This window comes from Salvelinus sp. IW2-2015, linkage group LG6.2 (genome assembly GCF_002910315.2).
Source record: "Salvelinus sp. IW2-2015 linkage group LG6.2, ASM291031v2, whole genome shotgun sequence".
Lineage (NCBI taxonomy): Eukaryota > Metazoa > Chordata > Actinopteri > Salmoniformes > Salmonidae > Salvelinus > Salvelinus sp. IW2-2015.
The window spans coordinates 10214734-10229599 of NC_036846.1; the positions used below are offsets into that span (position 1 = coordinate 10214734).

Below are 14866 nucleotides of genomic sequence, written 5' to 3' on the forward strand. Positions count from 1 at the left end.
CTAAAGTAAAAGTGCAAAGAATATGGCAAAGAAATTAACTTTATATCCTGAATACAAAGTGTTATTTTTGGGGCAAATCCAACTCAAGACATCACTGAGTACCACTCGCCACATTTTCAAGCATATTGGTGGCTGCATCATCTTACGAGAATGCTTGTCATCTGCAAGGACTAGGTATTTTTTGGGGGGATAAAAAGAAATGGAGAGAGCTAAGCACATGCACAATCCTAGAGGAAAACCTGGTTCAGTCTGCTTTCAGACTGAACCAGACACTGGGAGACAAATTCACCTTTCAGCAGGACAATAACCTAAAACACAAGGCCAAATATACACTAGTGTTGCTTACCAAGACTACATTTGTATTTATATTTATTAAGGATCACCATTTGCAGCAGCGACTCTTACTGGGGTAAAGCAAAATTAAGGCAGTTATACCATTTTAAAAACATTACGATACATTTACAATAGATTTTACAACACATTAAGTATGTGCCTTCAGGTCCCTACTCTTCTACGACATATCTACAACACAAAATCCATGTGTACGTGTGTGTATAGTGCGTATGTTATCGTGTGTGTGTATGCATGTGTCTGAGCCTAGGTTTGTCTTGCTTCACAGTCCCTGCTGTTCCATAAGGTGTATTTTTAATCCGTTTTTAAATCTAATTCTACTGCTTGCATGAGTCACTTGATGTAGAATAGAGTTCCATGTAGTCATGGCTTTATGTAGTACTGTGCGACTCCCATAGTCTGTTCCGGACTTGGGGAGCGTGAAGAGATGTCTTGTGGGGTATGGATGGGTGTCCGAGATGTGTGCCAGTGGTTTAGAAAGACAGCTTGGTGCGTTCTACATGTCAATATTCAAAATTACAATGGTTGTATTTCATAATTTGGTTAGATATACTTGGATGTGTATTGTTAGCGTTTGTTGCTGGCATGTCATGCCTAAGTTTGATCATCTTTCCAGTGAAAATTTCATTCAAGTAGTTGGCAATATCAGTGGGTTTTGTGATGAATGAGCCATCTGATTCAATAAATGTTGGAGCTGAGTTTGCCTTTTTGCCCAAAATGTAAATTAAGGTGCTCCAAAGCTTTTTACTATCATTCTTCATGTCATTTTTCTTTGTTTCTTCTTTTTATTCAGTTTAGTCACATGATTTCTCAATTTGCAGTACGTCGGCAAAGCAGACTTATTTGTCATTCCTTTTTCCTCATCCCTCTCAACCAAACCATTTTTCAATTAATCATCAATCCACTGCAATTTAGGTGTCTATACAACCATTTTCTTAATGGGTGCATGTTTATTAGTAAATGAGATAAGCAATTTCATACAGTTGAAGTCGGAAGTTTACATACACTTAGGTTGGAGTCATTAAAACTCGTTTTTCAACCACTCCACACATTTCTTGTTAACAAACTATAGTTTTGGCAAGTCGGTTATGACATCTACTTTGTGAATGACAAGTAATTTTTCCAACAATTGTTTTCAGACAGATTATTTCACTTATAATTCAATGTATCACAATTCCAGTGGGTCAGAAGTTTACATACAGTAAGTTGACTGTGCCTTTGAACAGCTTGGAAAATTCCAGAAAATTATGTCATGGCTTTAGAAGCTTCTGATAGGCTAATTGACATCATTTGAGTCAATTGGAGGTGTACCTCTGGATGTATTTCAAGGCCTACCTTCAAACGCAGTGCCTCTTTGTTTGACATCATGGGAAAATCAAAACAAATCAGCCAAGACCTCAGAAAACAATTGTAGACCTCCACAAGTCTGGTTCATACTTGGGAGCAATTTCCAAACGCCTGAAGGTACCACGTTCATCTGTACAAACAAAAGTACGCAAGTATAAACACCATGGGACCACTCAGCCGTCATACCGCTCAGGAAGGAGATGCGTTCTGTCTCCTAGAGAGGAACAAACTTTGGTGCGAAAAGTGCAAATCAATCCCAGAACAACAGCAAAGGACCTTGTGAAGATGCTGGAGGAAACAGGTACAAAAGTATCTATATCCACAGTAAAACGAGTCCTATATCGACATAACCTGAAAGGCTGCTCAGCAAGGAAGAAGCCACTGCTCCAAAACCGCCATAAAAAAGCCAGACTACGGTTTGCAACTGCACATGGGGACAAAGATCGTACTTTTTGGAGAAATGTCTTCTGGTCTGATGAAACAAAAATAGAACTGTTTGGCCATAATGACCATTGTTATGTTTGGAAAAAAAAGAGGGAGGCTTGCAAGCCAAAGAACACCATCCCAACCGTGACGGACGGGGGTGGCAGCATCATGTTGTGGGGGTGCTTTGCTGCAAGAGGGACTGGTGCACTTCACAAACTAGATGGCATCATGAGGGAGGAAAATTATGTGGATATACTGAAGCAACATCTCAAGATATCAGTCAGGAGGTTAAAGCTTGGTCAAGAATGGGTCTTCCAAATGGACAATGACCCCAAGCATACTTCCAAAGTTGTGGCAAAATGGCTTAAGGACAACAATGTCAAGGTATTGGAGTGGCCATCACAAAGCTCTTACTTCAATCCTATAGACATTTTGTGGGCAGAACTGAAAAAGCATGTGCGAGCAAAGAGRCCTACAAACCTGACTCCGTTTCACCTGCTATGTCAGGTGGAATGGGCCAAAATTCACCCAACTTATTGTGGGAAGTTTGTGGAAGGCTACCCGAAACGTTTGACTCAAGTTAAACAATTTAATGGCAATGCTACCAAATACTAATTGAGTGTATGTAAACTTCTGACCCACTGGGAATGTGATAGAAGAAATAAAAGCTGAAATAAATCCTTCTCTCTACTATTATTCTGACATTTCACATTCTTAAAATGAAGTGGTGATCCTAACTGACCTAAGACAGGGAATTTTTACGAGGATTAAATGTCAGGAATGATGAAAAACTGAGTTTAACTGTATTTGGCTAAGGTGTATGTAAACTTCCGACTTGACAATGTGTCAAGTGCAGCGTCTGATTGCTCGTCATTACACTCCACGGACCAACAAATATTCTTTACATCAACAACATAGGAATCACTACAAAACTTATTGTATGACCTCTTATACACTATTTTAGGCCCAGCCTTTGGAACTTTGGTTTTCCTAGATATGGCTACTGTATTGTGATCACTACATCCAATGGATTTGGATACTGCTTTAAAGCAAATTTCTGCAGCATTAGTAAAGATGTGGTTAATACATGTTGATGATTTAATTCCTGTGTTGTTTGTAACTACACTGGTAGGTTGACTGATAACCTGAACCTAGTTGCAGGCGCTAGTTACAGTTTGAAGCTTTCTCTTGAGTTGGCAGCCTAATGAAAGCCGGTCAATATTTAAATCACCCAGAAAATATACCTCTCTGTTGATATTACATGCATCATCAAGCATTTCACACATGTTATTCCGATACTGACTGTTAGCACTTGACTGTCTGTAGCAGCTTCCTACCAGAATGGGCTTTAGGTGAGGCAGATGAACATGGAGCCATATGACCTCAACATTATTTAACATGAGATCTTCTCTAAGCTTTACAGGAATGTGGTTCTGAATATAAACGGCCACCATTGGCATTTCTGTCCTTCTGTATATCTTATTGTAGATCTTATAACCATGTATTGCTACTAGAGGTCGACCGATTATGATTTTTCAACGCCGATATCGATACCCATTATTGGAGGACCAAAAAAAGCCGATACCGACTAATCGGACGATTTTTTTATTTGTAATTTTTATTTGTAATAATGACAATTACAACAATACTGAATGAACACTTATTTTAACTTAATATAACACATCAATAAAATCAATTTAGCCTCAAATAAATAATGAAACATGTTCAATTTGGTTTAAATAATGCAAAAACAAAGTGTTGGAGAAGAAAGTAAAAGTGCAATATGTGCCATGTAAGAAAACATGAGGACATATGAAAACTGGTGGTTCCTTTTAACATGAGTCTTCAATATTCCCAGGTAAGAAGTTTTAGGTTGTAGTTATTATAGGAATTATAGGACTATTTCTCTCTATAAGATTTGTATTTCATATACCTTTGACTATTGGATGTTCTTATAGGCCCTTTAGTATTGCCAGTGTAACAGTATAGCTTCCATCCCTCTCCTCGCCGCTACCTGGGCTCGAACCAGGAACACATCGACAACAGCCACCCTCGAAGCAGCGTTACCCATGCAGAGCAAGGGGAACAACTACTCCAAGTCTCAGAGCGAGTGACGTTTGAAACGCTATTAGCGCGCACCCAGCTAACCATTTCACATCGGTTACACCAGCCTAATCTCGGGAGTTGATAGGCTTGAAGTCATAAACAGCACAATGCTTGAAGCATTGTGAAGAGTTGCTGGCAAAACGCACGAAAGTGCTGTTTGAATGAATGCTTACGAGCCTGCTGGTGCCTACCATCGCTCAGTCAGACTGCTCTATCAAATCATAGACTTAGTTATAACATAATAACACACAGAAATACAAGCCTTAGGTCATTAATATGCTCGAATCCGGAAACTATCATCTCGAAAACAAAACGTTTATTTGTCACGGCCGTCAAAGGAAGTGGACCAAAGCGCATCGTGGTGAGCGTACATATTCCTTTTTATTAGAAATGACGCCGACAAAAACAATAAACAATACAAAACAACCGTGAAGCTTAAGGGCTATGTGCCACAAACAAAGTTAACTTCCCACACAGAAAGGAGGGAAAGGGCTACATAAGTATGGTTCCCAATCAGAGACAACGATAGACAGCTGTCCCTGAGTGAGAACCATACCCGGCCAAAACAAAGAAATACAAAAACATAGAAAATAGAACATAGAATGCCCACCCAAATCACACCCTGACCAACCCCAAAATAGAGACATAAAAAGCTCTCTAAGGTCAGGACGTGACATTATTCTTTCAGTGAAATACGGAACCGTTCCGTATTTTATCTAACGGGTGGCATCCATAAGTCTAAATATTCCTGTTACATTGCACAACCTTCAATGTTATGTCAAAATTAAGTAAAATTCTGGCAAATTAGTTCGCAATGAGCCCAAGCGCGGAAACTGTTGCATATACCCTGACTCTGCGTGCAATGAACGCAAGAGAAGTGACACAATTTCACCTGGTTAATGTTGCCTGCTCACCTGGATTTCTTTTAGCTAAATATGCAGGTTTAAAAATATATACTTCTGTGTATTGATTTTAAGAAAGGCATTGATGTTTATGGTTAGGTACACGTTGGAGCAACGACAGTCCTTTTTCACGAATGCGCACCGCATCGATTATATGCAACGCAGGACACGCTAGATAAACTAGTAATATCATCAACCATGTGTAGTTATAACTAGTGATTATGATTGATTGATTGATTGTTTTTTATAAGATAAGTTTAATGCTAGCTAGCAACTTACCTTGGCTTCTTACTGCATTCGCGTAACAGACAGGCTCCTCGTGAGGCAGGTGGTGAGAGCGTTGGACTAGTTAATCGTAAGGTTGCAAGATTGAATCCCCGAGCTGACAAGGTAAAAATCTGTCGTTTTGCCCCTGAACAAGGCAGTTAACCCACCGTTCCTAAGCCGTCATTGAAAATAAGAATGTGTTCTTAACTGACTTGCCTACTTAAATAAAGGTGTGTAAAGAAAATACCGATTTGCGATTGTTACGAAAACTTGAAATCGGCCCTAATTAATCGTCCATTTCGATGAATCGGTCGACCTCTAATTGCTACCACTGTATCATCAAAGGTGTTATCTAAGTGAGTTTCAGAGGTTGTCAGAATATGAATATCATCTGTTACTAGCAAATTACTGATTTCATGAACCTTGTTTCTTAAGCTAAATATTGTAACGACCCTGGGTTTACAAGCGCGGAAATCGACTCTGTTAATATGTTAACGTGGGCTATTTTTAGAACTTTTCTGCGACGCTTGGTTGTTTTTATTGCTTTACTGGGAAGGTAGACATGCTCATGTTATTTATGTTAGTGCAGGGTGAGCTGCACACAGTTGACTTCCTACTAGGGCACACCGCCTCACTGCTAACAGTATCACTCTGGTTCATAGGCACATGATTACTGCAAGCAATAGCTGTGGGATCAGCAGAGGCATTCAGGGCAGTAAGAGGGACATAAATTAGGTTACTTACATTGTGTCTTCCAACGCCCCTGGGATAATGTACATTTGCTGAAGCATTATGACAACTCAGTGACACAATGGTAGGGATTAAATGAGCTGGGCTTGGGTCATTGATAAGTCATTGTCTCAACGCAGCCTTACAATGCTGTGAAAGGATCCAGGAACCCAAATGATTTGGGTGGATCCCATCCAACTCAAAATATGAGCTTTGTTTCCAGAAGGTATCAAAATTGTCAATAAATATGACACCCACAGAGCTGCAATAGTCCCGTAGCCAGTTATGGAGGGCGAAAAGTCTGCTGAACCGTTCAGTGCCATGATTTAGAGAGGACAGAGGGCCAGATATTGTGGGGCGCTTGTTGGTGTCAAGTAGTGACCCAATCTGTACTTAAAAATCCATCTTCAACTGTTCTGAGCTGCCCTTCAGAATGTCATTAAATCCCACATGAACTTTGACAGACTAAATTTCCTGATGCTGGTTTAAAATGTTTGGGAGCAGCTTATTGATGTCCTGTACTCGTGCTCCTGGAAAGCACAAAGTTTTTGCTCCAGGGACTGAGACATTTCTCACCATTGAATAGTTTTTTCCCCCTCACAATACCCCATAATGACAAAGCAAAAACTTTTTTTACTTTTTATTTTAGCAAATGTAGAAAATTAAAAAAACATTTACATAAGTATTCAGACCCTTTACTCAGTACTTTGTTGAAGCACCTTTGGCAGCGATTACAGCCTTGAGTCTTCTTGGGTATGACGCTACAAGCTTGGCAAACGTGTTTTTGGGGAGGTTCTCCCATTCTTCTCTGCAGATTCTCTCAAGCTCTGTCAGGTTGGATGGGGACCGTTGCTGCACAGCTATTTTCAGGTCTCTCCGGAGAGGTTCGATCGAGTTCAAGTCCGGGCTCTGAATGGGCCACTCAAGGACATTCAGAAATTGTCCCGAAACCACTCCTGTGTTGTCTTGGCTGTGTGCTAATGGTCGTTGTCCTGTTGGAAGGTGAACAGTCACCCCAGTCTGAGGTCCAGAGCGCTCTGGAGTAGGTTTTCATCAAGGAACACTCAGTACTTTGCTCTGTTCATCTTTGCCTCGATCCTGACAAGTCTAAAAAACATCCCCACAGCATGATGCTGCCACCACCACGCTTCACTGTAGGGATTGTGCCAAGTTTCCTCAAAATGTGATGATTGGCGTTCAGGCCAAAGAGTTCAATCTTGGTTTCATCAGGCCAGAGAATCTTGTTTCTCATGGTCTGAGAGTCTTTAGGTGCCTTTTAACAAACTCATAGCGGGCTGTCATGTGCCTTTCACTGAGGAGTGGCTTCTGTCTGGCCACTCTACCATAAAGGCCTAAATGGTGGAGTGCTGCAAAGATGGTTGTCCTTCTGGAAGGTTCTCCCATCTCTGCAGAGGAACATTGGAGCTCTTTCAGAGTGAACACCGGGGTCTTGGTCAACACCCTGACCAAGGCCCTTCTCCCCCGATTGCTCAGATTGGCCGGTGGCCAGCTCTAGGAAGAGTCTTGGTGGTTCAAAACTTCTTTAATTTAAGAATAATGGATGCCACTGTGTTTTTGGACCTTCAAAGCTGCAGACATTTTTGGTACCCTTCTCCAGATCTGTACCTCAACCCAATACTGCCTCGGAGCTCTAAGGACTATTCCTTCCACCTCATGGCTTGGTTTTTCTCTGACATGCACTGTCAAGTGTGGGACCTTATATAGACAGGTGTGTGCCTTCCCAAATCATGTCCAATCATTTGAATTTACCACAGGTGGACTACAATTTAGTTGTAGAAACATCTCAATGATGATCAATGGAAACAGGATTAACCTGAGCTTAATTTCGAGTCTCATAGCAAAGGGTCTGAAAATGTATGTAAATGTAATATTTCAGTTTTTTGTTTATAATACATTTTCTACATTTTCCAAAAACGTCTTTTCGCTTTGTCATTATAGGGTGTTGTGTGTAGATTGATGAGGAAATTGTTTTATTTAATACATTTTAGAATAAGGCTGTAATAAAACTAAACGTGGAAAAGGTCACGGGGTCTGAATATTTTCCGAAGGCACTTTATGTGTGTGTGTGTATATGTATAACTTCACAGATCTTCATTGTAAACAGTTTAAACACTGTGTCCCATGCTTGTTCAATGAACCATAAACAATTCATGAACATGCACCTGTGTCAAGGTCGTTAAGACACTAACAGCTTACAGACAGTAGGCAATTAAGGTCACAGTTATGAAAACTTAGGACACTAAAGAGGCCTTTCCACTGACTCTGATATCACAATAGAAAAGATGCCCAGGGTCCTGTCATCTGCGTGAACGTCCTAGTCATGCTGCAAGGAGGCATGAGGACTGCAGATGTGGCCAGGGCAGTAAATTGAATGTCTGTACTGTGAGACGCCAAGGACAGCGCTACAGGGAGACAAGACGGACGGCTGATGTCCTCGCAGTGGCAGACCACGTCTAACAACAGCTGCACAGAATCGGTACATCCGAAGATCACAACTGCGGGACAGGTACAGAGATGGCAACAACAACTGCCCGAGTTACTCCATGAACGCACAATCCTCCATCAGTGCTCAGACTGTCCGCACAAGGCTGAGAGATGCTGACTGAGGCTTGTAGGCCTGTGTAAGGTAAACCCTCAACAGACAACACCGGCAAACAACGTCGCCTATGGGCACAAACCCACGTCACAGGACCAGACAGGACTGGAAAAAGTGCTCTTCACTGACGAGTCACGGTTTTGTCTCACCAGGGCGGATGGTCGGATCGCGTTTATTATCGAAGGAATGAGCGTTACACGAGGCTGTACTCTGGAGCGGGATTGATTTGGAGGTGAGGGTCCGTCATGGTCTGGGGCGGTGTGTCACAGCATCATTGGACTGAGCTTGTTGACATTGCAGCAATCTCAACGCTGTGTGTTATAGGGAAGACATTCCTCCTCTCATGTGGTACCCTTCCTGCAGGCTCATCCTGACATGGCCCTCCAGCATGACAATGCCACCAGCCATACTGCTCGTTCTGTGCGTAGTTTTCTTGCAAGACAGGAATGTCAGTGTTCTGCCATGGCCAGCGAAGAGCCCGGATCTCAATCCCATTGAGCACGTCTGGACTGTTGGATCGGAGGGTGAGGGCTAGGGCCATTCCCCCAGAAATGTCCGGGAACTTGCAGGTGCCTTGGTGGAAGAGTGGGGTAACATCAACAGAAGAACTGGAAAATCTGGTGCAGTCCATAAGGAGTAGATGCACTGCAGTTCTTAATGCAGCTGTGGCCACACCAGATACTGACTGTTACTTTTGATTTTGACCCCCTTTGTTCTGGTACCCATTATTCCATTTTGTTAGTCACATGTCTGTAGAACTTGTTCAGTTGTTGAATCTTGTTATGTTCATACAAATATTTACACATGTTAAGTTTGCTGAAATAAACGCAGTTGACAGTGAGAGGACGTTTCTTTTTTTGAGTTTACTATCGTTCAAAAGTTTGGGTCACTTAGAAATGTCCTTGTTTTTGAAAGAAAAGCAAACGTTTTTGTCCATTAAAATAACATCAAATTGATCAGAAATACAGTGTAGAGATTGTTAATGTTGTAAATGACTATTAGCTGGAAACGGCAGATTTTTTATGGAATATCTACATTGGCGTACAGAGGCCGTTATCAGCAACCATCACTCCTGGTTCCTATGGCACGTTGTGTTAGCTAATCCAAGTTTATCATTAAAAGGCTAATTGATCATTCGAAAACCCTTTTGCAATTATATTAGCACAGCTGAAAACTGTTGTCCTGATTAAAGAAGCAATAAAAACCTTTCTTCTGAAACTCTTAGTTTATTCTTGTTCTGAGAAATGAAGACTATTCATGCGAGAAATTGCCAAGAACTGAAGATCTCGCTGTGTACTACTTCCTTCACAGAACAGAGCAACTGGCTCTAACCAGAATAGAAAGAGGAGTGGGAGGCCCCGGTGCACAACTGAGCAAGACGACAGAGCAGTGGAGAGCTTCCTCATGTCAGACTCAACAAGACAGCACACACCAACACACACACACACACACACCACACACACACACAACACACCACACACAACACCACACACACACACACACCACACGCTCAGTTCAGTGGGTGCTGCAGAGGGGAGGATGTTTCATAATAATGGCTGGAACGGAGCAAATGGAATGCCATCAAACACATGGAAACCATGTTTGATGCATTTGATACCATTCCACTGACTCCGCTCCAGCCATTACCACAAGCCCATCCTCCCCAAATAAGTTGCCACCAATTCCCTGTGGCCCAGTTCCATTTTAAACAAATCGTCTTGGAATCCTCTAACCAACAATGGACCAAGGTTCAAGACATGAGTTACATTTCAACTTGTCTCCTGAAATGAACTGCAGTTGAACCCTCAGACAATTGTGAAAACTGCTGAGAAGGCTGCAGTCTTACCTGACCCTCTCCTTGGGGTCTCCGAAGGCTCTTTGAGGCGGAGAAGTCGGGGTAGAAGTGGACAGATGGAGATATGACTTCCAGAAGACCTGACTGGATCTCCACTGGAACCTGACAGAGAGAGGAGAGAGTGGGGCGAGGGAGGAGAGAGAGGGGAAGAGAAAGAGTTGAAAAATCTCAACTACTATTATCTACAACTATCACATAGACACAGTTATGAATAGATACAGCGAGCAGACCGCAGGCACACATGCAGACACAAACAGGCAGATAGACAGGCAGGCAGACAGACAGACACAACAGTATGTGGGTCCCTGCACCCTTTCCACAAACACTATTGACTTCCTTTCTGGTCAGGTGGTTGATAGTTGGTAACCAGGGGAGATGGAGACAGGAGCACACACACACCACCCTGCTGTAACATCTCCGTGGAGAGGAAGGTGTCAGATAACAATGTATGAGAGAAGAGAGACGAGCCATTCAGGAGAGAGACAGGGGTCAGGTGTCAAGTGTGTAATCACTAACCGTCAATCAGCCAGGACAGGAGAGGTGTGTGTGCCTGAGGAACCACACACTAACTCACAATAGTGCGCACACACAACACACACCACAACACACACACCACACACAACACCACACACACACACACACACACACACACACACACACACACACACACACACACACACACACACACACACACACACACACACACACACACCCTCTCTCCCTGGGTTCCATCTCCCTGAGAGAATGTCGAGGTGACAGGGGGGACATTCAACCTCCCTCCTCCCCTCTTCACTTCCCCCTTCCCTCCATCCACCCCCATAGCCATCTCCAGCCTCGATCCCAAATGACACCCTATTCTCTATGTAGTAAACTACTTTTCCCGAGGGCCCATCTGGTTCTGGTAGTGCTGAGCGATTAACATAAATGCAAATTATTTTTCGTTTTTTAATTTTTAAACAACTAATTGACCGACGTTGGTTAAATTATTTGAATTCCATTTCTGTGAGCTCAACGCACAGTTTCTCTAGAGTTGTAGCTTCCAACAGGCCAATATTCTACATAGTTTAGCGCAGAAAACGTGGTAATTAACTACAATGACCATAATCCATTGCGCACCTACTTCTCCGGTTCGTGTGTTTCTTTTACACCAGCTATGTTAGTTAGGTTAATGTGGGAGAGACACAGATAGGTAGAAGTGAGAAGAACGCACGATCTTGAGGGATAGAGAGTAGTTGCTTCATGAGGTATCTCTACCTGAAAATACATGATCTAAGTGATTGATAGTTGTATTCAGCAATCATAAAAAGTATGCCTTATTTACTTTAAGGAACTACCAAAATAGTGATTTCATCAGACAGCATAGCCAACAGCTCTATAGAGATGAGATGACTTGGAATGAAATAATAAAGTCTTCAAATAAAACAAATGTAATATACACAACAACTGAAATATTTTATTTAAGTAATTTGAATAAATTATGGTTAATAAGTGATAAGCAGTAATGTCAGTCATTACCATCATGGGACTTTTATTTATTGTTTTATTCTGTGTTGTTACAGCATTCAACCCACATTTATTTTATTTTTTAAATTATTGAAACTGAAATCCTTGATTATTTTTTAATAATTGAACCGAAACAACCTCCAAAAGCACTAATCACTCAGCACTAGTCTTTGATCAGAAGTAGTGCACTATATAGGGAATAGGGTGTCATTTGGAACGCAGTAGCTCTCCTGAGGTGAGGTGACCCCTTAGGAGATGTAGGGAGTGACAGCGATGAAGTGACCACTGGTATTATCTTGAGTCGAAATGGCCACCTCGGCAGGAAAAGACAAACAGGAGTCTAAAACAGTAGGCACTAAAACCTGCACCGTGGGCATGTTGTGGGGAGGATTCTGTATGTTTAGATAAGGTGCTAGGAGGAAACTAATAACAGGATGGAAAGTGGTGTTTGTGTGTGTATGTCTGTGTTTGAGTCTGTGAGAGACAGAGAGAGAGAGAAAGAAAGGAAGGAAGAAAGAGAGAGGAGGAGAGAGACAGAGAGAAATAAAATGGGACAGATCTGTTTCTGTCTCTCTCCAGAGATCAGACAAAGCCAGTAAACAGAAAAGCATGTGTCTGTATGCATGTGTTTATTTAATATGAAACTGTTGTTCATTTACTCTCTAGTGCTGGTGTGAATGCAACTAGGATTACTTATCAGCCAGTATTTTATGTTATTCCCCTCACTATTTTATAAGAAAGATATTAGGTATTTTAACATTTTGAATGCACACTATCATTAATCTGTATCCTTTTGTGTTTAGAAAGTACACATTCTCACTCATACGTCAAAACATCAATAGTCTGACTAAATATTTCACTGTGTATTAACATTACCTATATCCACATAGTTGTAGAGCAATGTAGAGCAAACAAGTGCCTCAAGCAATGTGGAGTCAAAGTAAAGTAGGAGAACCCCCATGGATTCTGAAGGCACTCAGATTTACACTACAGCCCTAAGGGTAAACAGACAGGAACAGTGTTAAAACACAAAGGCATTCCCAAGGAGACCTCTTTCTCTGTTGTTGAGTCCTTTGTGGTTGTGAATTCTATTTAGGTTGCTTATTTTGTACTGTGTGTGTGTGTGTGTGTGTGTGTGTGTGTGTGTGTGTGTGTGTGTGTGATGGATGTAAACAGGACACGTTCAATTGCACACACACACACATACACAAACATACATTCAAATAGACACATGCACACACAAAGAAGACAGATGTGCACACGTGTCGAATAGATCAAGGACTTACACACTCAAGCAGAGATCAGGCATGACATGCACAAAGTAAACTCAGCAAAAAAAGAAACGTCCCTTCTTCAGAACCCTGTCTTCAAAGATACTTCGTAAAAATCTAAATAACTTCACAGATCTTCATTGTAAAGAGCTTATACACTGTTTACCATGCATGTTCAATGAACCATAAACAATTAATGAACAAGCACCTGTGGAACGGTCGTTAAGACACTAACAGCTTACAGATGGTAGGAAAATAAGTTCACAGTTATGAAAACTTAGGACACTAAGGACACTAAGAAAAACACCAAAAGAAAGATGCCCAGGGTCCCTGCTCATCTGCGTGAACGTGCCTTCAGCATGCTGCAAGGAGGCATGAGGACTGAAGATGTGGCCAGGGCAAAAATTGCAATGTCTGTACTGTGAGATGCCTAAGACAGCGCTACAGGGAGACAGGACAGACAGCTGATCATCCTCTCAGTGGCAGACCACGTGTAACAAGACCTACACAGGATCGGTACATCCAAACATCACACCTGCGGGACAGGTACAGAATGGCAACAACAACTGCCCGAGTTACACCATGAACGCACAATCCCTCCATCAGTGCTCAGACTGTCCGCAATAGGCTGAAAGAGGCTGGACTGAGGGCTTGTAGGCCTGTTGTAAGGCAGGTCCTCACCAGACATCACCGGCAACAACGTCGCCTATGGGCACAAATCCACCATCGCTGGACCAGACAGGACTGGCAAAAAGTGCTCTTCACTGACGAGTCGCGGTTTTGTCTCACCAGGGGTGATGGTCGGATTTGCGTTTATCATCGAAGGAATGAGCGTTACACTGAGGCCTGTACTCTGGACCGGGATCGATTTGGAGGTGGAGGTCCGTCATGGTCTGGGGCGGTGTGTCACGACATCATTGACTGAGCTTGTTGTCATTGCAGGCAATCTCATCACTGTGAGTTACAGGGAAGACATCCTCCTCCCTCGTGTGGTACCCTTCCTGCAGGCATCCTGACATGATCCTCCAGCATGACAATGCCACCAGCCATACTGCTCGTTCTGTGCGTGATTTCCTGCAAGACAGGAATGTCAGTGTTCTGCCATGGCCAGCGAAGAGCCCGGATCTCAATTCCATTGAGCACGTCTGGGATCTGTTGGATCGGAGGTTGAGGGCTAGGGCTAGGGCCATTCCCTCCAGAAATGTCTAGGAACTTGTAGGTCCTTGATGGAAGAGTGGGGTAACATCTCACAGCAAGAACTGGCAAATCTGGACAGTCCATGAGGAGGAGATGCACTGCAGTACTTAATGCAGCTGGTGGCCACACCAGATACTGACTGTTACTTTTGATTTTGACCCCCTTTGTTCAGGGACACATTATTCAATTTCTGTTAGTCACATGTCTGTGGAACCTGTTCAGTTTATGTCTCAGTTGTTGAATCATGTTATGGTCATACAAATATTTACACATGTTAAGTTTGCTGAAAAATAAC

The 14866-nt window shown here is 42.3% G+C and overlaps 1 protein-coding gene across 1 annotated transcript in view; it reads right to left on the minus strand.

The window, feature by feature from the left end:
- Positions 1-14866, minus strand: part of LOC111965815 (alpha-1,3-mannosyl-glycoprotein 4-beta-N-acetylglucosaminyltransferase B-like) — a 191489-nt gene that overhangs the window by 79889 nt on the left and 96734 nt on the right. Inside the window, 2 exon segments of the mRNA XM_023990142.1 lie at positions 10592-10627; positions 10629-10701. Coding sequence (XP_023845910.1) covers positions 10592-10627; positions 10629-10701 — 109 coding nt within the window.